At 44.1% G+C, this 21,560-nt stretch overlaps 1 protein-coding gene across 1 annotated transcript in view; it reads left to right on the forward strand.

The window, feature by feature from the left end:
* Positions 1-15,336, forward strand: part of CUNH12orf75 (chromosome unknown C12orf75 homolog) — a 40,503-nt gene extending 25,167 nt beyond the window's left edge. Inside the window, exons 3-6 of the mRNA XM_056118026.1 lie at positions 8,485-8,520; positions 10,249-10,328; positions 11,283-11,317; positions 15,252-15,336. Coding sequence (XP_055974001.1) covers positions 8,485-8,520; positions 10,249-10,328; positions 11,283-11,287 — 121 coding nt within the window. The 3' untranslated portion in view covers positions 11,288-11,317; positions 15,252-15,336. The remainder of the gene's footprint in view (positions 1-8,484; positions 8,521-10,248; positions 10,329-11,282; positions 11,318-15,251) is intronic.
* The last annotated feature ends 6,224 nt before the right edge of the window (positions 15,337-21,560 follow it).

Raw genomic sequence — 21,560 nt, forward strand, 5'->3', positions numbered from 1 at the left:
AGAAACGACGCATGTGCTTCATGTCCATATGGGTTACTTTTCATGTTATTAAAAAAAAAAAACAACTCGACTGACATTTTAAGGAATATTTATGGGAATGTGTTTTAATTAAGAAGCAGTCTAGTCGGATATGCTGTTGAGACAGAAAGATTTCAGGCAATTGAAACAAGATTTTTTTTTTTTTTGCTTTTTGGGTCACACCCGGCGATGCACAGGGGTTAGTCCTGGTTCTGCACTCAGGAGTTACTCCTGGCGGTGCTCAGGGGGGACCATATGGGATGCTGGGAATCGAACCCAGGTCGGCCGCGTGCAAGGCAAACGCCCTACCCCCGGTGCTGTCGCTCCAGGCCTGAAACAAGATAATTTTGAATACTTCTTCCACTTAAAACTTGTGAAGTGGCAACATTAATTATATTTCCTTCTGTAGGGACCAGAGAAATGGGACTGTGGTAGGGTGCTTGCTTCGGAGTGTTTTCTGAGCACAGAGCCAGGAGCACCACTGGTATGGCCCCCAACCCAAAAGATTCTTTCCTTGACACAGAAACGTTACTGTTAGGGAAGGGAGCAGCTATAGAGAAAATTATTTTGGAAGGAGTTAACACAAAATATGTTGATCTGTTATCTTTTTTTTTTTTAAAAAATGACTCTCTAATCTTCAGTTTCCTTAGAATTCTTTATAAATTTTATCTGTCTAATGCATCTATGTCAGTAGCTTACTCTGTTTCTCATTACATACCTGGAGGTCTAATAGATCCACTTCCCTCTGCTGAGTGGTAGGCAAGGCCATTATATGAGGGTGAGAAGGAATGGATGGAGCATTGAAAAAGCATGTATTGTATTTTGATACATCAAGTGTGGGTGTGGAGAAAAATACCTCCTCAAGCTTTGTTGGGGGAAACCTAAGTGGTGAGAATGCAACTGTTTTGGAAAGACGCAGTGGAACTTCCTGTAGAAGCTGGAGCTCCTGCTACCCTCGGATCCAGGATTCCACTTCCGGGTATTATCAGAGGACTGTTAACATGAACAGTTATCTCCACCTCAGTGTTTACTCAGCATTATTCATGGCAGCTACAATATGGAAGCAACCAAAGCACCTGCTGATAAGTGATTGAATAAAGCAAATGCGGTAGGTTTATACGACCAAATACTATTTGGCTATTTAAAAAAAAAAAAAAAGAAAGAAAATTTGCATTCCCAACCAAATGGAAGGAGCTTGAGAGAATTATGAGAGGTGAAATATGTTAGAAGGGGGGAAAACTATTGGGTTACTGTTTAAAAAAATGAGATTGATGAATAGACAAAACACAGTAAAAAGGCAAACCAATGAACACTGAAAAGAGGACTCAGATATTTTGAAGAGACAGTAGTAGAAAGGAGAGGAGGAAGACGTGTAAAAGAATAAAGCTAATAATATGACGTGCGGAAAAGATTTAGGGGGTCAGATATATGTTTAGTGGCTTGACTTATATGTATGGATGACTCCTTCCCTGGGGCAGGAAAAAAAACATGCATTTTAGAAACAGAGTCATATTTAAAGCTTCCTTTTTCATTTCTGGGTGTGTGCTATTTTTTCCTTAGTATTAAGTGTCAATAAAATTGGAATAATAATGGCATGGACCCTTTCTCTCATTCTCATTTAGCTGCTCCTGTTTTCTGAGCACTGTATGCTCTGCAGTGATTTCTAGTGCCATACACGTTATCTCACTCCAAACCCATGCCAATCTCAGGCAGAGGCTGCTGTTTGATTTTATGAATGAAGAGATGGGGCACAGAGAAATAAAATATCCCATCTCAGGTTATGAAGGTTATTGGTACAGTATATTCAGAAGCCTAGGATAATGCTTGGCTTTGTGCTTTGCTTTTGCTTCTACGTGGTAGTTGGGAGGTTATTAGGCAGTTGAAGAGTAAAGCTCTTGTGGTGCCTGATGGCAGGAGACCCAGCGCATCAAAGATTTTGCTGCAGTTATAATGCACCTTCCCTTGAGTTGCCCGAGTTCATGGTTAGATTTTTCCATTGGTTGGACCCATGGAATAGCAGTAGAAGAGAGAAAACAGATAAGAGGGCTCATCCAGTGTGAGAGGACTGGTTGTCCCCAGCCAGTTGCTGAAATAGTTGACTAGAAGGCACCGGTAGGGAGAGAGTTGGGAGCTAATGAGTCAGGACCCTAGGAGAGGCTGGCTCTGACAGAAAGCAGCCTGTACTGGGGTGGGAGTGGGGGGTTTCCTATTTGCCCCACCCCCAACTCTCTTCCCCAATCTGCTTTGTCTGTGAATCTTGTTTTGTTTTGTAGATTCCATATGAAATGTAGTCATATAGGGGCCGGAGAGATAGTGCAGTGAGAAGGACCCTTGCCTTGCATGCAGCTGAGCTGAGTTCTATCCGTGGCACCCCATAGGGTCCCCTGAGCCCCCCTAGGAGCAATTCCTGAGTGCAGAACCAGTGTTAAGCCCCAAGCACTGCTTCATGTGACCCAGGAACCGAAAGTTAAAAAAAAGAAGTGTAATCATGTAATATTAGACATTGACTTGTTTCAAAAAAGTTCAGAAACTGTAATGTGGGGCACGAGGAAATAGAGTCAAGGAGACGGTATTGCAAGTTTGAAAGTGGATGAGAAAAAAACGGTAATAAGAACCTATGTTGTTGACCGTTTTACATTCTGTACACATGCTGAAGGATCGTGACTGAAACGAAAAGGCTGCTGCAAGTCAGGGATGTACCTTGAAGGAAAAGAACGCAGGAAATGGGGCCGAGATGGTGGACAGGGTTGGAAGGAAGATTTTCCCCCTAGGGAGTGAGAGTTTTCACTCTGAAATGTCAGGGGTGAAGTAGTTCCAGGAACCCAGCCCATGGAGTCGCCCTGGGATCAGCTAGTGGCCATAAAAGTTGTTGACCCAGAGGAAGTCAGCAAAATGTGAGCCAGAGGTGCATCGGGCGATTTGAATGGATTCAAAATGTTTCCCAGTGAGTGGTGGTTAGGAAGGAATCGTTAAGTCAGCCCATCCTCTTCAGCACTTTCAAGCTGTTTGACTGGGGTCCTAAACTCCACGGGGAGAGATTCTGAGTGCAGGTGAAATGCTCTGTCTGAGGTTGGAGCGTGTTGGCTTCATCTCCTGTTTGACGACAGTGGGCCATGGGAAAGCATGCTGCCGGAAAAAGATCCCCCACTTCTTTATTGTGGGTCACCATTGTTGTGGGGTCCACACCTTTGCCGTGCTAGAGCTCAAACCCAAGGACATGCAAGGCATTCGCTCTATCACTTGGAGCACCTTCCTCGTGCCTGAAAAGCAAGGCTTCCTAAGGTAGGGTAGTGGGGAGAAAGTTCTGGCCTTACGTAGCAAATCATACTTCTCTAGCCAGTGTTGTAATGGTTTCTGACACCAGCCTGGTGCTTCTGCGAAGGAGAGCAGGAGAGGGAAAAGAAAACTACAGGGTTTTTTTCTTTTTTTTTTTTTGTTTGTTTGTTTTGCATTTGATCTCCTCATGGAAAGAGTGAATCTTATGTTCTCTAGTGACATATTCTAGAAGAAAGAAAGACCAGGGGGCTAAAACTCAGGAGGGAGAGAGATATAAAGGTAATTCTTCAAGGAACCATGACTGACCCAGGTTTGATCTTGCATTTGGTATCCCTGAGTGCTACCACGGGTGATCCCTGAGCACAGAGTCAGGAGTAAACCTTGAGCACAGCTTGGGATGGCCAAAAATCAAAAACCACACCAAGCAAAAATACTCTCAGGGGGTTGGTGGGATGTTTACCTTGCCACATGGCTGACACAGGTTTGGTCCCCAGTATCCCTTATGGTTTCCTGAATACAAGAGAACAAATAGAACCCAAAACAAAAATTACTCAACTATCTAAAGAAATTATGACATTGTGAAGTAATGAATAAGTTTGAATGTAGGACAAATACCCACTGATTAAGTATTCATATGTAACTGTTGGATAGATTGGAATCTGAAAAATTAGGAGCCCTCCTTAAAACAAAGAAAATGAAGTGACGACACTTGATCTGAAGAACTGAGAGTAAATGAAAGTAAACCTTGTCAATTCATGTGTATTTGTTCAGTTTTGGTTTGGAGGCCATGCCAGTGGTGCTCAGGGCCTACTCCTGGCTCTGTGCTCAGGGATCACTCCAGGGGACCATATGGGGTGTCAGGGATTGAACCCTGGTTAGCCATACGCAAGGCAGGCCCCTTACCTGCAATACTATCTCTCTGACCATAGCATTATTAATTCATTAACATATTCCAAAGGATTTTTGTGCTCAGTCACTAAAACAGGTCCTTCAGGCTCCTGCAACTCACCAGAGCTTTCCACATTGTTCTGTAACCATTTCCGAATCAGAAGCTTAACTCTTCCATGACACACCAAAGATGGAGAGAGAAAAGATTCAGGCTGCTTTTCTGTTTCTTGGGCCAGTGTGAATAAGAATCACTCTATGCTTAGGGCATTAAAAAAAAATCAGTGAAAAACAAATGACTTCTTTGCCACGTAAACTGTGCTATGATGGAGGGCTGGGAAGTGGGAACTGTGTTTTCAGGCCAACTGCGGCCCAAATGGGGTAGGAGCTGCTAATTGGAGCAGCTGACTGCTAATATTTGCCCTCTGTGTTTGTTCTTGAGGGAGCACATCCAGTCTCCAGGCCATGGTGCTGCTCTTTTACCTTTGCAGCCCATTCAGGCCCCGTGTGATAACTCCGTTATACAGCCCAGAAGCTGCGCAAACAGATATTGTGACTGAGATGCGTTGCTGAGGAAGAGTGGGTTTCTATCTGCCAGCCTCTCCCAGCGAGGCTCTCTCAGTTGGAGGCATGGTGACTGAGAAGGAAAGCATGTTCGCGTGCACTCACTGGAAGGCAGAGGGTGCTTCTCAGTACCTGCTTTGGAAGAGGCCCGCACCAGCTTCATGAATGAAAAGGAAGAAGACAGCCCCGTCCCCCGACCCCAAGGGCCTGCAGATGTGTGGTGGCAGGCTTTAAGGCAGCGCTCCATCTGAAACTCTGACTGAGCCAGAGCACATTGATAGTTAAAGAGAGCGTCAGTCCTTGGGTTCGTTGGGGGAAAGGTCCAGAAGCTTGCAGGGAGCTTTGCAGAACCTGGTTCCGTAGGTGCAGGCTGAGCAGGATGCTGGGTTTGCCTGCTTCTTAGGAGGGAGGTGAGCAAGGTCTGGGGATGCTCGGAGGTAGAAGAAAGCAGGTTCAAAATCTGTGTCAGCTGAGTTGCCGCTGTTGGATGGTTGGTTCTCTCTCTCTCTCTCTCTCTCTCTCTCTCTCTCTCTCTCTCTCTCTCTGTCCCTTCCTCTCTTCCTCTCTTCCTCTCTTCCTCTCTTCCTCCCTCCCTCCCTTCCCTCCCTTCCTTCCTTCCTCCCTCCCTCCCTCCCTTCCCTCCCTCCCTTCCTTCCTCCCTCCCTCCCTCCCTCCCTTCCCTCCCTTCCTTCCTTCCTCCCTCCCTCCCTCCCTCCCTCCCTCTCTTCCTTCCTTTCTCCCTCCCTCCCTTCCTTCCTTCCTTCCTTCCTTCCTTCCTTCCTTCCTTCCTTCCTTCCTTCCCTCCCTCCCTCCCTCCCTCTCTCCCTCCCTCCTTCCTTCCTCTCTCTCTGTCCCTTCCTCTCTTCCTCTCTTCCTCCCTTCCTCCCTTCCTGCCTTCCTCCCTCCCTCCCTCCCTCCCCTCCCTCCCTCCCTCCCTCCCTTCCTTCCTTCCTTCCCTCCCTCCCTCTCTCCCTCCCTCCTTCCTTCCTCTCTCTCTCTCTCTTTCTCTCTCTCTCTCTCTCTCTCTCTCTCTCTCTCTCTCTCTCACTCACATGCCCATGGAAAGGACTAATGTAGGGGCCACATGGCTGAGACAGAGAGCCCAGAGTGGGCTCCGATTCTGCAGGGCTGTGCCATGCTGAAACACTCAGCCAAGGATTCATATGCAAGACCCTCCCCTAAGGGGCCGAGGGGGCTGCTGCCTGTCCTCAGTAACTGTCACGGCTGTGCCCGCCTGCCTGAGGCAGAGCCTGCCAGTCTGTGCTCCTCCTCTGGGTTAGGTGCCTGCCTCGACTTCACCAGGTAGAGCCCCACAGGCACCTGAGTACTGCCAGATGTGGTCCCAGAGGCCTCCAGCATCATCAGGGTGACCCAGTATCCTCCAGCACGATCGGGCCAAAGCAGCATTGAATCCTGCTGCCCCTGCATGGAACTGCTGGCCTGCTTGGCCAGCCGAGAGTCAGGCAGTGAGCTATCATCTCTCAGTAGTGAGAACACAGATGTCAGAAAGACTGGCAAAAACCAGTGTTGGCAGGAACGAAACAGGGACCCTCTTTCACTGTTGCTGGGAATGGTACCTGGTTAAATCTGTCTGGCAAACAGAATGGAGGTATATTTCCACATCTGCTAGTTACATATTGCTTCAAAAATACTTTCCCCATGATGCTAATCATTCAGGACCAACGTAAACAATTCTTATCCTCTTGAACAATCTTGTCACTGTCAATTTCCTATTACTTGTACTAAGTGAACAATCGCTAGAGCGATAGCAGGGCTAGAGCGATAGCACAGCGGTAGGGCGTTCGCCTTACAAGCGGCCAACATGGCCGACCCGAGTTCGATTCCTCCGCCCCTCTCGGAGAGCCCGGCAAGCTACCGAGAGTATTCGATATGCCAGACACAGTAACAACAAAGTCTCCAATGGAGACGTCACTGGGCCCGCTCGAGCAAATCGACGATCAACGGGAGGGCCTTTATCTTATCTTATCTAAGTGAACAAAAATCCATTTGAATTAAGAGTAGTAAATTACACCTTGTTCTACCATTTCAATAAGCATAGCCTCCTTTTTTTTAAATATAGTGCAGTTTTTACACCTTTGAATTAAAAATTGATCCAACTTTCACAAGAGATAAATGAGTGGTAATTATGTGGTGAATGTCAGCTGTGTGCTCAGTTGGGGTAAATTAGACTTCCAGGTGGGGGTTTTGTACTGGGATGGAACATCAGCTGTATGCTGGGCCAGGGACTCGCACAGCAACCTTCCCCTTCATTGCAGAGTTGGATTTACTGGCTCTTCCAGTGATATGAAATTTCCTGTATGTGTACATCTGAAATACTTTTAGTTTGGGGGCCACATCTGGTGATGCTCAAGGGTTACTCTGAGTCTGCACTCAGGAATCACTTCTTATGGAACTTGGCGACCATATGGGATGCCAGGAATGGAACCCAGGTTGTCTGCGTGCAAGGCAAGTGCCTCACCTCCTGTGCTATCTCTCCGGCCCCTAAAATACTTTTAAATGGGTTGAAACCACAAGTTAGTCCTGAGAAATAGAACGTTTGGTGAAACTGGTTAGATGTTTTCAATATGCTTTTTGTTTTGTTTTGTTTTTTGACTGAGGCCCCTTAGCATTACAGCAATCACATACATTTAGATCTTGCTGAGCTTTTTTTCTTTTCTTAGAAAAAAATATTCTTTAATTCCTATGTGGTAACTAGTGCAAAACTTCCTGATTCTCTTAGAAATGAGCCGAGGAATTCTAGTAGAATAGGCCCCCGCTGTGAGGCCCTGCCTTATGAAGCAGCATGTAAACCCATCTGTAAATAACTTCCCCTCTTTGTGATTTACCATGTGTAAATTGACTCCTTTATTTTGTTGTTGTTGTTTATGAAGAAAGGAAATCATATTGATGTGCACTGTTTTTGTGCAAAAGACACTTTCACCTAGAGCTGTGCCACCAATGTGGCAGGAAAGACATCGACTCACAGTGTGTCAGGGCTGGTCTTTGGGGTCATCTGGTCTACCTCTTTTATCTTATGGATGAGGGACAGGGAGCAGCTTGCCCACAGCTTGTCACTTCTTAGGCAGGTGGCACGGCCAAGACAGGAAGGCAGACTTCCTGATGTCCAATACACGTGCTCTTCCTAGTGTCACTGGCCTCTAGTTTTTCATTTTATTCAGCAGTTGAGTCAGTAGAGAGAATCGAGTTTCTCTTTTTTATTTAAAATTTTTTATTAAAAATTTTTGTTTGGGGGCTGGAGAGATAGTACAGCAGGTAGGGTGTTTGCCTTGCATGCAGCCGACCTGGGTTCAAGTCCCAGCATCCCATATGGTCCCCCGAGTACTACCAGGAGTAGTTCCTGAGTGCAAAACCAGGAGTAACCCTTGTACATTGACGGGTGTGACCCAAAAAGAAAAAAAAATTTTTTGTGCCACACCCAGTGGCATTCAGGGCTTACTCCTGGCTCTGCACTCAGGGATCACTTCCAGCAGTGCTCAGGGGACCATATGTCTTTCGAGGGACAAGTCCCAAGTTGGGCTCGTGCAAGGCATGCACCTGACCCTTTGAGCTGTCTCTGAACCTGGCTTCAGGTTTTAGTGCATGGATGGTTGAAGTGGAGACGGAGGACTGTGCTGCAGGAGTACTTGGTACAAGCTGGAGATGTACCTGACTTCGACTTTGACCTCTTTTTTACATCCCTAAATGAAATCTCATAAAAAAAATTTTTTTTTTACTTTTTAGAACAGAAGAATCTATAACAGAAGATGACAAGAGGAGGTATGTTTGAAGCTTCAATTCGAAGAAGTTTGGCTCTCCCTCCTGGATTTATTTTAACGTGGATGAATTTAACTTGTGGATTTTAATGAACACAGTTGCATTTGTAATAATAGCATATTTCCAATAGTACAAATTTCTGTCAGGAAATCTCTTGGCAGAGAGAATACAGATAGGAACATGGGATACAAAGACATTTGGTTTTTATTTGTTTTCTGGGGGCCACACCGAGCAGTGCTCAGGGCTTCCTCCTGGCTCTGTGTTCAGTGAGCACTCCTGCGGGACTTAGGTGACCAGATTAAACCTGGGTCAGTTGCATCTAAGGCAAGCGCCTTACCTGCTATGCTATCACTCAGGCCCCTGCCTAAATTTTTCTTGCAGTGAAGTTGCTCAGGATTATAATTTTTGCTTCTTTCAACTAAGATTGGTTTCTTTACTGTGTTCATGACCTGTCTGCCTATTTCCTGTCCAGTGGTAGGAATCCCATTTCATCAATTCCAGTCCTTCTCTCGACTTCCTCCTCCTTTTCATCTCGCCTCTGTTTAACTGTACTCTTCTCCCCTTCTCTTCAGCTTACCATCATTCTCTCCCCCATTTGCGTTTGTGTAGCTCTATAGTGAAGTGTCGCTGTGCATCCCTGGTACCTTCCTACTGCCATACTGCTCACATTGGATTCTTGATTTTAAAAAAAAGTCAGGTCTGGAGTAATAGTACAGTGGGTAGGGCGTTTGCCTTGCACGTGGCCAACCTGGGTTCGATTTCCAGCATCCCATATGGTCCCCTGAGCACCGCCAGGAGTAACTCCTGAGTGCAGAGCCAGGAGTAACTCCTGAGCATTGCCGGGTGTGACCCAAAAAGCAAAAAAAAAAAAAAAAAGGGTTTTTTTTTTTTTTTTTGTGCCATATCCAGTGTTGCTCAGGACTTACTCCTGGCTCTGCTCTCAGGGATCACTTATGGCGGGGCTCCGGAAAACCCTGCTCCACCGTATGCAATGCAAGCGCCCTGATTAACTGTACCATGTTCTTCCACTGTCATTTACAATTATGCTGAACCCATAATAACCCAACACCTTTCTCATTGTAAGTTAAAGAAGACTTATATGAATTCAATGTGTTATGCTTCCTTTGATAAAATTTTGCTTATGTGTTTTTTGTAGGGGCTACCCCCGGCAGTTCTGGAAGCATCTGGCAGCCTCTCTTGGGGTGTGGCCTCAAGTTGGCAGTGCTTGGGTGCCTAGGGGCCACTAGGGCCACACCTAGCAGTATTGGAGCAGGAAGGGGAAGGGGTTCATATGATATCAGAAATGAAACTAAGGGTCTCACCCATGCTAGTCACGTGCTTTGTTTTTTTTTTTTGAGTCGTCCCCAGTTCCCAAATAACTTTTTGTTTGTTTGTTTGTATGGGGGTCACACTCAGTGGTGCTCAGGACTTACTCCTGGCTCTGCCCTCAGGGATCACTTATGGCCGGGCTCCAGGAAACCCCAGTGTACAACATGCAATGCAACTGCCCTGCTTGCTCTGGCCCTACCTTTTTTCGTCAAAAACAGAGAACAAAATAATGACATGACCAAGGAAAATAACGTGCTAAATTCTGTGTTTGAGAGAACACGAGTTATTTTAATCACTGTGTATTTGTTTGTAGTAGTTTGTGCTTATGTGACTTTCTTCAGTGTCTAAACCCACTTCAGTGGGCCTATTTTTTTCCCCCTATATCTGCTTCTTTCCCCTCAGAAACTACGGAGGGGTGTATGTTGGTCTCCCATCTGAAGCTGTCAGTGCGGTTCCCAGCCAGAGCAAGACTGTACGCAAAAGTAAGTCAGACCACGTGATGCTTATTTTCCCTGAATCGCTATGCTTTGTGAAAATAATAGGTAATTTACATTTCAGCTTGCCTGACTCAGCCTACATCTTACCGAGCTGCAGTGAACCACGAATAAAAAGCATGTGTCTTTGCCTTGTAAACATTTGTGGAAACTGCCACTCACACAGTAGGAGTAATTCCAAAGCAAAATTTAGCTTCTATTTGTGTCTGTGCTCCATGGATATTTTTTAATTTCGTGTTGATTTCAGTGTGAAAATGAAAGCCGAGGCGTCGGCAAATTTATGGAGATTTTTGTAGCACATAAAGACAAATTTCTGTGACATAGTTAAAAGATGACTGCCTGGTGGATAATGAAATGAAGTACGGCTTATTTTTCTGAGATTTGAATAGTGATTATGGGGCTAATGATGACAGGCACAGCTGTGGGCAAGAGGATAATAACTTCCTGCCTGTTTAAGGACTTTTTTTCTTTTCTTTTCTTCTTTGTTTTTTTGGTTAGACCAAGAAGTGCTTCAGGGTGACTCCTGGCTATGTGCTCAGGGGTCACTCCTGGCATTGCTTGGGGGACCACGTGCAGTGTTGGGGATGAAACCCAGGTTGGCCTCATGCAAGGCAAGTGCCCTGCCCACTGTACTACCAACTCGCTGGCCCCTTAAGTACATTTTTAAGTGCGACTCACTGTAAAGAATGCAGGTTAGTCAAACACAGCTGTTTAGTGTAGTGTTATAGGACCATTGGCGTGTTGAATTTGTGCAGCAGGCTGTCTCCTGTCATGTTTTACACACTGTAGTTTTTTGTTTTTCATTGCTGTCTGTCTCCTTTATGGTTTAGGCTAGCACGTGCCCTCATGCATGTGTGTGTAATTACTATGGGTCATTTTATAGGAAGTTAGAATAATGTTCCTTATAATATGATTTAACTTTTCTTAATTTTTCTCTTTAAGATTAGAAGAAACTAATCTGACTCGATAATCACAAGGTACTATATATGTTTATTTTATTTATTTATTTATTTATTTATTTTTGCTATTTGGGTCACACCCGGCGATACACAGGGGTTACTCCTTGCTTTGCACTCAGAAATTACTCCTGTCGGTGCTCAGGGTACCATATGGGATGCTGGGAATCGAACCCGGGTCGGCAGCGTGCAAGGCAAACACCCTACCCGCTGTACTATCACTCCAGCCCCCACTGTATATGTTTAAAAATAATCCTGTATATTTAGCCTTGGTGATAAATGAGCTGTTGGCACATTATTGTTATATTTTTTTTGGAAATCTTAAAGTTCAAGATCAGGAAGGGGTTTCATCTTGGAGTGAAACCTATGAAGTTTAGTGTATCATTATAAAAGGTCTTGAATGGTTAAGACCAAAGTTTTCTTTACTACTGCTTTTAAAGTTTCAATTTATTTCAAATGCAGCTTTGAGAAGAACAAGATGAGTATAATCCTAAAATACTGAGATTTCTTTCTTCATTGTCAAAACTTCGAGGAAGTAACTTTGAAAATGAGAGATAGGGAGGGCCTAGGAAATCGGGAGCTTTCACAGGTGGGGCAGATTAGGGTTAAGTGTTTAGCACCAATTTAGATAATAGAGCAGTATTATATCACTACCCAGTGATGATGAGGTGTACAATCATCCATGTTCAGAAATGCAGTTACTCAGGAAAATCATAAGTTGTTTTTAGGTTGGCTGTTATAAAACATGTTTAGATATGACTAGATGAAATGATTGGCAAAAAGGTCAAGAATAGTGGACCTGTTATCCTGGTCTTGGGAACTTTGAGTTAGAGTAATAAGGTGACAAGGACAGGGGTAAAAACAGCTTTCATTTGTTAAGTATCCTCTGTACCAGTCCCTAAAAGATACCGAGTGGGAAATCTGCGCATCCAGCAGAGATACAGTTCATCTGGTCATGGTGTTTGGCTACCAAGCCCCACTTCATTCAGGATTGCAGAATACCAATTGGTCTTGTTTGAATCTTAAAGAGTCAGGGATTCCCTTTCTCCTCAGTTAGCCTGTCCTTTCCAGGGCATCACACAGCCATCTATTTGGTGCCAGGCTCTTTCACTGGGCAACTGGTTTCCTCTTTGTAACTTTCATCTTATTAGAAATATGGAACTAGGCGCCAGAGCAATAGTCCATCTGTAAGGTGCATGCCTTGCACACAGCAGGCTTGGGTTAGATCCCTGGAATCCCATAGGATTTTCCAAGCACCACTATGAGTAATTACTGAGTGTAGAGCCAGGTATAATCCTTAAACATCACCGGGCATGGCCCCAAATCCAAGAAGAGATATGAAACTAATATGCATATAAAGCATTGTTGCTATACACATTAATATATATATAAAATGATATGTTATAGTATGTTCTGTGCTAGCATAAGTATCAGATAAATAGTAACATATGCTCTCTTCATCAACACTTTCATCATTATCCCTGGCACCATCATCATCTTATTATGAGGATGATTGTAACCAGAATTCAGCCACTGCAAGACCACAAGCGAAACTAATTTGGTTTTGAACCAACTTCTTGCCCAGACAGAGCCAGTGCTGGTGCTGTTGTTTGTAATACAGAGCGGACACAGAAACAGGCATCACTTTCTTCCTGACCAGGACTGTAATGAGCCTGATTATTACTCACTTCTTGGAAGACTTCATCATCAAGACAGTAGCATCATGGAGCCTCTTACCTAGTACCCAGGAGTTTCCCTTTTGGAATTTGCTGAGAATTTTCTTTTGCTAGTATTTTTGAAGACTTCTAACCACCCGTCCCCATTTGTTTCATTTTGTTTTTTTTTTAAATTTCATTTTTATAAATTGTTCACAATAAGTTATTACATTCAGTATTCCAGCACCAATCCCACCATCTTTATACCTTCTCATTACCATTATTCAAATTTTCCCACCACCACCCAAGTTCCAAAGGCAGATCCTAAATAATTTATTTTTGTATTGCTTGTTATGAAAAATCCACTAGAAATGAGCCAAAGGGAATTCCTTAGAGGAAAGTGTGTGAAAATTGTTGTATCTCACCTTAGAGCCACTAAACCCTTGTATAAGAGATTATTAACACGTTGTTACAGGTTGAGCTTTGTGTGCTAATATCCATCTCTCCTTCCCTCTCTCTCTCTCTCTCTCTCTCTATATATATATATATATATATATATACACACACACGTATATTTAATCAAGGTCAGCTGCCTTCTACTTTCCACTCCATCAAATGTGATGTGCTACTCTTGATACATCAGTGGCATAAATTATGAGATGTCTCTCCAGAAATTCTAAAATTTTAAATAGGGTGATACAGCTGGAGTTAAATTTTTAACTGGATGGTGACTTTGGGGCCCAGAAGGATCTCTGCACCTTGTTGTTCTCTTCTGAGATTTATTTGTGAATCTCTGGATCATGGTCATTAATGAGCTTATATGCCACCAAAGACAATTCATGGGTGTGACTGCCAAACTCTCTGAAGAAGAGGGAGACGGAGGAAAGTCACCCATTCCCGACACCATGAGAACCTGGAGATTTCAGTCACAAAACCCATATACCTGGTTTTTTCAGCCGATTCATTTTCATGTGTGAAGGGTTCCTGCCAAGCCTCTGGAGATTGTCTGTGAACATGATGGCAATTCTGAACCCCCATTTGCATGTCTTGTTTTGCTAGATTTCCCTTTCCTCTGCTAAGGTGCTTTTGTTATTTACATAAAATAGGAAAGATAATCTGATTGAACTGGAACATGTTACTGTTTGCGCTGCTCAAAACGGTATATTTACAAAAGCACAGAGTACTGTGGAAAGAAGGACCGTCTCGATAGTTCTCAGGGGACCTGGTGTCCCTGTTACTAATACAGGCTGTTGATACATAACCTGTTCTCCCGGCCTCTGGACTTCAGCTTTCTCATTGGAGAGTTAGAGAAGATAGTTGTTCAACTTTGTAGCTTGTCAAATTCCTGATAATAATTTTGCAATAGCAACAGCAAGATGCTTTTCTGAACTGCTTCTGGCTGCTAACATATTTTATTGCCTGTCTTCTCTCCTCTCATTTTCCTCTTTATTTCTAAAGAATCAACTTGATCTTGGTCTTTCTTTTGCCTCCTTTGACTTACCTAAAGGTTTTCTAAATTGAAAGATTGTCCTTTCATTCACTTTATTTCCTACATACGAGTTTCTAACTTTCTGGGATTAAATTATTGGCAGAAACTCTGATGAGAAGACTTCTTTGGTGAATGCAGTATTCTCTGCACAACATTAGAGACGTGGGTTTTGTCCAAACTACAGCTCTGTCCTTGATCAGAGTTCAGAGAGGGTTTCTTACTGTTGGAAAGAAACTGAGGACTGATTTCTGAATCTCTTCCAGTTGCTTTTTATCTTGAGATACTTGTAGTTTCCTCTAGAGATGACTTGAAAGTCAGAGTGACCATTTAAATGTGCGGATTATTTCCCGGACAGCAGGTCTTAAATGATGGCTCTATGCACCAGTGGCTGGGCGAGCTGCCCTGGCAGAAGTGGCCCTGTGGGTCAGATGACTTGACCCTTCCTGGAAGCTCTGGCCAAGGAGAAAAGGGATGAAGTTGTGACTGAATGGCCCATGCCTTTGACATGAGTGATATTGATGTGATGCTTTGGTATTACCACATTGTTGTATCTTAATTCTGAGCTTAAAAGTCTCTTTCTCCATGGGATTTGTCTCTTTATGTAGGGGCCCTGAGTGTTCAGCATTTCACCAGCCACCTATTAAATCTGAAATAAAAATTGAGCCACGGTTGAATCGTGTGCCTCCCTAACAAGAAAACCAGCCAGGAATTTGTAGGTTGAATACTGATCTATTTTTGCTGAAGTTGTACATTTGCAAGTTTTCTAACACCTCTCTCTCTCTCTCTTTTTTTCTGTTTGTTTTCTTCCTAGCTTGCTTGTCGAGACGCGGCAGGGATTTCTTTCCCTAGGACATTGTCACATGCAGACGTTTCCACGGAAATTCTAAACAGTCGCCTGTTCCCCCAACACACCGCCATTCTCACAGCTCTATAGAGTAGCTCAAATCAGGGGTCCAGGCTGAATGTTGTGGTTCGAGAAAGGGTTTCGCTAAACAGTTTGCACTCGTCCGTGGAACTTTCTGGCAGCCCCACCCCCACCCCCACCCCATGAATGGCACACCAAGGCATGCTTGCTGCCCTGAGCCCGTACAGGCTCTGCGGCCCCCCCCCCCGTCCTCAGCCCCGACCCCCTTGCGACAGAACACGGCTCTCTGGGACCATGTCTTTCCACAGATACTTTCTGGGTAGCTTTTATATAACAAAATCCTTCTTCTATTTATAACTTCAAATCATAAGGCACTATCAATGAATGACCTAAAGTAATATATCCATTGGTTCTCTCTCACTATTTTTTTTACTTCATGTTAATTTGTAGCTATACAATTATTCACTTGATTCTTGGTTATTTCTCTTTCCCTTTTTAATTTTTTTTTTATTATTCGGCTATCATAATTTTCATGTCAGAGAATCTCCCTTATCCGCAACAATGTCTTACACCGCAGTATTTTAAAATAAATGACTGAAATGTGCATGACCTGTTTGTATTTTGATGAACTTCCAATGTTCTTTAGCGAAAGGCTTATGTAACCTTGAAGATTTCATGGACATTTGGTCTCTCAATCTCTCTTCCTGATGTTCTGGGAATCTCATCCTCTGAATTTATTACTGTTTTCAAGGACTTGTGATTGGTGGTTAGTGGGATATTTGGAAATTTCTTAACTAGAGAATGACTGTGTGTCCACTGGGTACTGCAATGTAGATGACTTGGTGTACCACTGTATTTAAACAATTAAAAGATTTTTATCCCTCTTTACTTGGACTTCTTAATTATTTTACAGGATAATATTTTTGAAGCAGTCACACACATTCTGATGAAGAGACATAAGACATATCAGCATTTTTTTATTAAATAAAGCATAGATAGATTACCCTAAAAAATGGATTTTGATAAGAAAGCAAACGTTATCTTCTTTGGTCCTTATGATAACCAGAGGACACCAAGTGGATAAATAAGAGATTAAAGGTAAGCATCACTAAGAAGTGAACAGAGTTCACAAACCTGGTCTCACCATGTAATCGTGGTGGATGTCAGCAGTTTATTCTACTTGGGATGACACATTCACTTCTTTACTTAGTTAATTTTGAGGGGTTCTGGCACCACGCCCAGTGATGCTCAAGAGCTATTTCTGTCTCTGCACTCATGGATCACTCCTGGTGGTATTGGGTTTTGGGGGGGGGGGGGACCATGTGTGGTGCTGGAGATCGAACTGAGGTCAGCCACATAAAGATCAAGTGCCTTAACCTCTGGACTATCTCTCTAGACACACTTTCTTTTTTAGAAACATTTTTTGGGGTGAGGGTAGAGAGTTTGGGTCATACATGGTGGTGCTCAGAGATTACTCCTGGCTCTGCACTCGGGACTCATTCCTGGCATGGTTCAGGGGACCATATGCGGTGCGGAAGGATTGAACCCTGCTGTATGCAGTGTAAGTTCCTTCCCTGCTATACCGTTTCTCTAGCCTCTGGAAATGACTTCGAAATCATTTTGGATTTACGGAGAGTGTCTATGGCACAGAGGATTCCTGGAGGCCCTTCACCCATGTTGCCTGCTGTTAGCATCTGCAAGCACATTATTGCAGTGCCTTGGAGGAACTGTGAGACACTCGGCTGTGGCACGGCACTGAAACCTGCAATCTTCCACTGGATTTCTTTTTTTTCCCCCCAGGTGCATCCCTTTTTATGTTTCAGAATCCAATCCCAGATTCCCAAACCCCAGAGCATTTGGTTCCTCTCTTTCCTTCATTTTGTCTTTCTTGCTGTTCCTCAGTATTTCCTTTTTTCTTGATGATCATGGCTTGTGAAAAACTATTGATTAGATATTTTATATTATGCCCTTACATTTGGATTTGTCCGATGTTTTAAGAGGACCAAGGATTTAGGGAAGCATGCCACAGGGGTGACCTGCCCCTCTTCTCCTGTCCTGCAGTACCAACCTGATGAGTTTCTTGGAGATCTTCACCAGGACCCCTTGGTTTGGGGTTGCCTGTGAGGGTCTGTCCTAATTTGGTTTATAGTTTTCCTCTCCCTGCCTCTCTTCCCGAGTCTCTAAGATGAAACCACACTTAAGGAAAGAAGCACCAAGTTTGCTTCTTGGAGGAACGGGAAGAAAGAAGTTTTCAGATGTTTGTTAAAAGCATCACAGTCATAGGTAAGTATTGGAGGCACTTAGGCTGGGGATGGGGGTAGGGATGGGAGGAGATGCTTTGAGACTCTCCCAATGTCTTGTTTCTCCTTCACATTTCGCCCTCTGGTTTCAGGGCTTGCCCTTGGATTGTGCCTAAAGCAACTATTGCCGTGGTACCCAATGGTCACTTCCTACCTCCCAGTTCCTTCTCACGGAGCATTCAGAATTTTTCTCTAAGGAGCATCTATCTCTTTCCCCCCATCTACTGTGGACTCATAGACAGTAATTTTTTTCTTTTAGTCATGATCCAGTATTATCACTAGTTTACTGCCTAAATTGTTGGAACTTTGACCATTGATAGTTTTTCTTGGGTTGGTTCTTTGTCTTTTTGATTTTTGGATCACATGTGAATGTGCTCAGGGATTACTCCTGGCTCTGTATTCAGGGGTCATCCTGGCGGTCCTCAGGTACCACAGGGTCAACCACATGCAAAGCAAATCCTTTTTCTTCAGTTCTCAGTGGTTCTTAATATTTGTGATGAATCCCTCGACATGGAAGCAAGCCTATCTATAAAATAAAAATCCAAACCAAGTACTAGTTAAAACATGTTCCTCAAACTTCACTAAATTTTATAGAGATGAGTGTTTTCCATATTCTGACAGTCTTAACATTTTCTTTCAACCAGACATTTAAATTTAGAACCCCACATTTATAAGATGTTAATAATACATGCCACCCACGTATGTCTGTAGGCCAATATCATTTTTATTACAGCAAAATGTCGAACCAAATGCTTAGAGGAAAATAAATATTAACATTAAAGCCTTGCAGCAAGTAAAGTGAGATGCGTGTAATCTGAAAAATGCCTCACATGGGGCCAGAGAGACAGAGGGCAATGCACTTTCCTTGTTTGCAGTTGGGTGACCATGGTTCAACCTCAGCACTGTGTATGGTATTCCGAGCACCACCAGGGGTCACTCCAAGTGCAGAAACAGGGAGCCAGGAATAGGTCCTGAGCACTATTGGATCTGCTCCAAATTTCTCACCCACCCCTCCCCAAAAAAACAAACAAACAAACAAATAACCAAAAAAAGCCTGAAATGTGAGCCAGGAATCTGGCTTAGTGGTAGGACCTTGCAAATGAGAGGCCTTAGGTTTGATCTCGAACTGTGAGAACAAACAAAAACTTGAAATATAAGAGTCGATGTCTTTTCAAACAGTATGTTCTAGTTCTTTGCAAGATTATTGTTCAAATATATTGTTCAAATATATAATAGCATAATAGGAGAGTTTCAGAGAATTTCTGATTAATAAAATTGTGGGCCGAAGAGATAGTATAGTGGGCAAGACCTTGCCTTGTACGTGGCGAACCAGGGTTCAGTTCTGGCACCACATTTGATCTGCCAAGCCCCACCAGGAGTCATCCCTGAGCACAGAGCCAGGAGTAAGCCCTAAGTGTTGCCAGGTTGTACCTCCCGCCCCCCCCCCACCCCAGTAAATAAAATGATCTGATTAGAAAAGGTTTTAAGGAAACTTATACTAGCAGACATTATTTCCTAGGAGCAGTTTAGAAGAACAGTTTAAAATTTTAGGAGTGTAGACATCTGGAACTGGCAACAGTTAATTTTTGATGTCTTCTTGAAGGGCAGCTGCCTAACAGAATTTCAGAAGCCATCTAGGGAGAGAGGCAGAATAACAGAGTGTGCTGTGTCCGTCCTCTGGGGAAGCTATGTCTGGATATTCAGGGGGAGATGGGTGCACACTGGTCATTGCTTGGGGGCCATGTGAGCTCAAGGATGGAACCCAGGGTCCCGCCCCTTCGAGACTTATGCGCTACCCCGTGAGCCATGAGCCCCTCACGTGTCTCTGGGTTATTGAATCATAAGAACTTGAAGAGGAAGAGGAGGCAGGTCTGCCTGGGAACTTTGTGTGGCTGTACTGGAACCATGTACAGGCTTGTAAAGAATTTCAAGGGGGAAGTTGAGCAAGAAATGCATTGCCGGGAAGATAGTTTGCCTGGTCTTCACTTATTGTTATTAAATGCACACAACAGAGTCAAGCAGTAGTGAATGATCCTTCTCTCTAGATTGTAATCTCACACCAAGTACCCATTTTTGGTCCTGTATCAACTACATGGCCAGTTGAGAATTTTCCCAGGGTCTCAGTTGTGCCTTAGTTTCTATGGGTATGAATGAACGACCTAGTGACAGCTTGTGAGGGCCTTTAGACTAGACAGGCACTTAGTAGCCTTCCCTGAATGTACACAGCAGCATCCGGGCTGGCCTGGGTTACTCTGGGAGCACAGAGCAGGGGCACCCAAGACTGATGGGCGAGGCAAGTCTCGTCAGAAATCAGCCTCTTGTGTAGCCCTGAGTCGGGATCTGAATTAGCTTAGGGCCAGCAAGAGATCCAAGAACCTCAACCAGTCTGGCCTGGGTAGGGGATGAGGGGAGTGGCTGCAGGAAGTCGGGGGTGAGCAGTTGAAGGTACTGGCCCCTCCATCTCTCTCTCCTCTGGTGGCCCTCAAGAGGGTTGCACTGACCATCTCTTCAATTCTGGGTGTGGGTTTCTCGCTGTGAGGGCTGATTCCATACTTGATGCTGTTCCATGACGGTGTGATTCCTCACGTCCTCTGCAACTTGGAATTCTAGGCACGGCTGGTGGTGGGTGATGGGGCGAGAAACCTCGACTCATGGCAGTCTCCCATCACCAGGTAGACTCATGCTTCTCCCATCACCAGGTGGAATCATGTGCTCAGGATTGGGATTTGGTAATGTTGAGGCCATGCTCCTGCCTCACATATTTTCTCCATATCTTTCTCGCTAAATCATTTCATTCAATGAAAACAAACTTCCGTCCCCATCTGCAGAGCCTCTAACACTTAGATGATTTAGCACACAGTTACATATTCTGCTGGTTTTCTACATATTTAATATCCAAGCCCCCAAGACTTCTTAGAAGTGAAATGACTTGTACATCCATTTCTATTCTTCTTGGAATTGGGTTCTAGGGACTCACGAGGGAGCATTGGGCTTGGGTGGGTGTAAAAGCAAAATGATTTTTGATTCCCAGATTGGGACAGACTTCTGAGGCAATTGTGGCATCTGATCTTTGGGGATCAATATTTGGGGATATTTTTTCAGGCTTCTTCAAGTCATTTTCTGTGTCTTGGAAGTTTTCAATGAATGGGACAGAATCAGTTCTAAATTCTCTTCTTCCAAGACAGTAGAATTCATTCATTCATTCATTTATTCATTCATTCATGGATTTCCCTCATCCAACAGATATTTCCTATCTGCCTTATACTCTTTGCCTATCACAGTTTGTGGCCTTGGAGGTACAGTAGTGGATAAAAGAGACGAAGGTCCTTGCCATCATAGGGCTTGTGTGCGACAGAGAGGCAGCACTGCATGAATAATCCTGATCTCTGTCGTGCCATAGTACTCAGTTCCATGGGGGTGGGGGGGGGCAGTGAGACTGAAGGAGTGACAGAATGTCACTGATTGTCACCAAAAAGGATGGCAGGCAAAGAGCTGAGAAATGCCTCCCTGGGTGGGTGTCCACGGAAGAGAATTTGTAGGAGAGGATTAAAAATGCCCCATGCAGGAGCATGTCTTCATATGTGAAGAGAAGAAGAATTCCATTTGGCCAGGAAAGATGGTCAATGGGAAAACAGTGGGTGATGTTAAATGTGTTTCTGGTGAGGTGGGTATTGAAGGAGATAAGGTCTACTGTAGACCATTAGCTTTTACCTATTTTATGTATACTATAGCACTAGCACTATCCTCCCGTTGTTGATCGATTTGCTCTCAAGCGGGCCTAGTAATGTCTCCATTGTGAGACTTGTTGTTACTGTGTTTGGCATACGTCACGGGGAGCTTGCCAGGCTTTGCTGTGTGGGCAAGATACTCTTGGTAGCTTGCCGAGCTCTCTGAGAGGGACAGAGGAATCGAACTCAGGTCAGCCAAGTTGGCCACGTGCAAGGCAAACACCCTA

The sequence above is a fragment of the Sorex fumeus genome, unplaced genomic scaffold, assembly GCF_029834395.1.
Source record: "Sorex fumeus unplaced genomic scaffold, SorFum_2.1 ptg000003l, whole genome shotgun sequence".
Lineage (NCBI taxonomy): Eukaryota > Metazoa > Chordata > Mammalia > Eulipotyphla > Soricidae > Sorex > Sorex fumeus.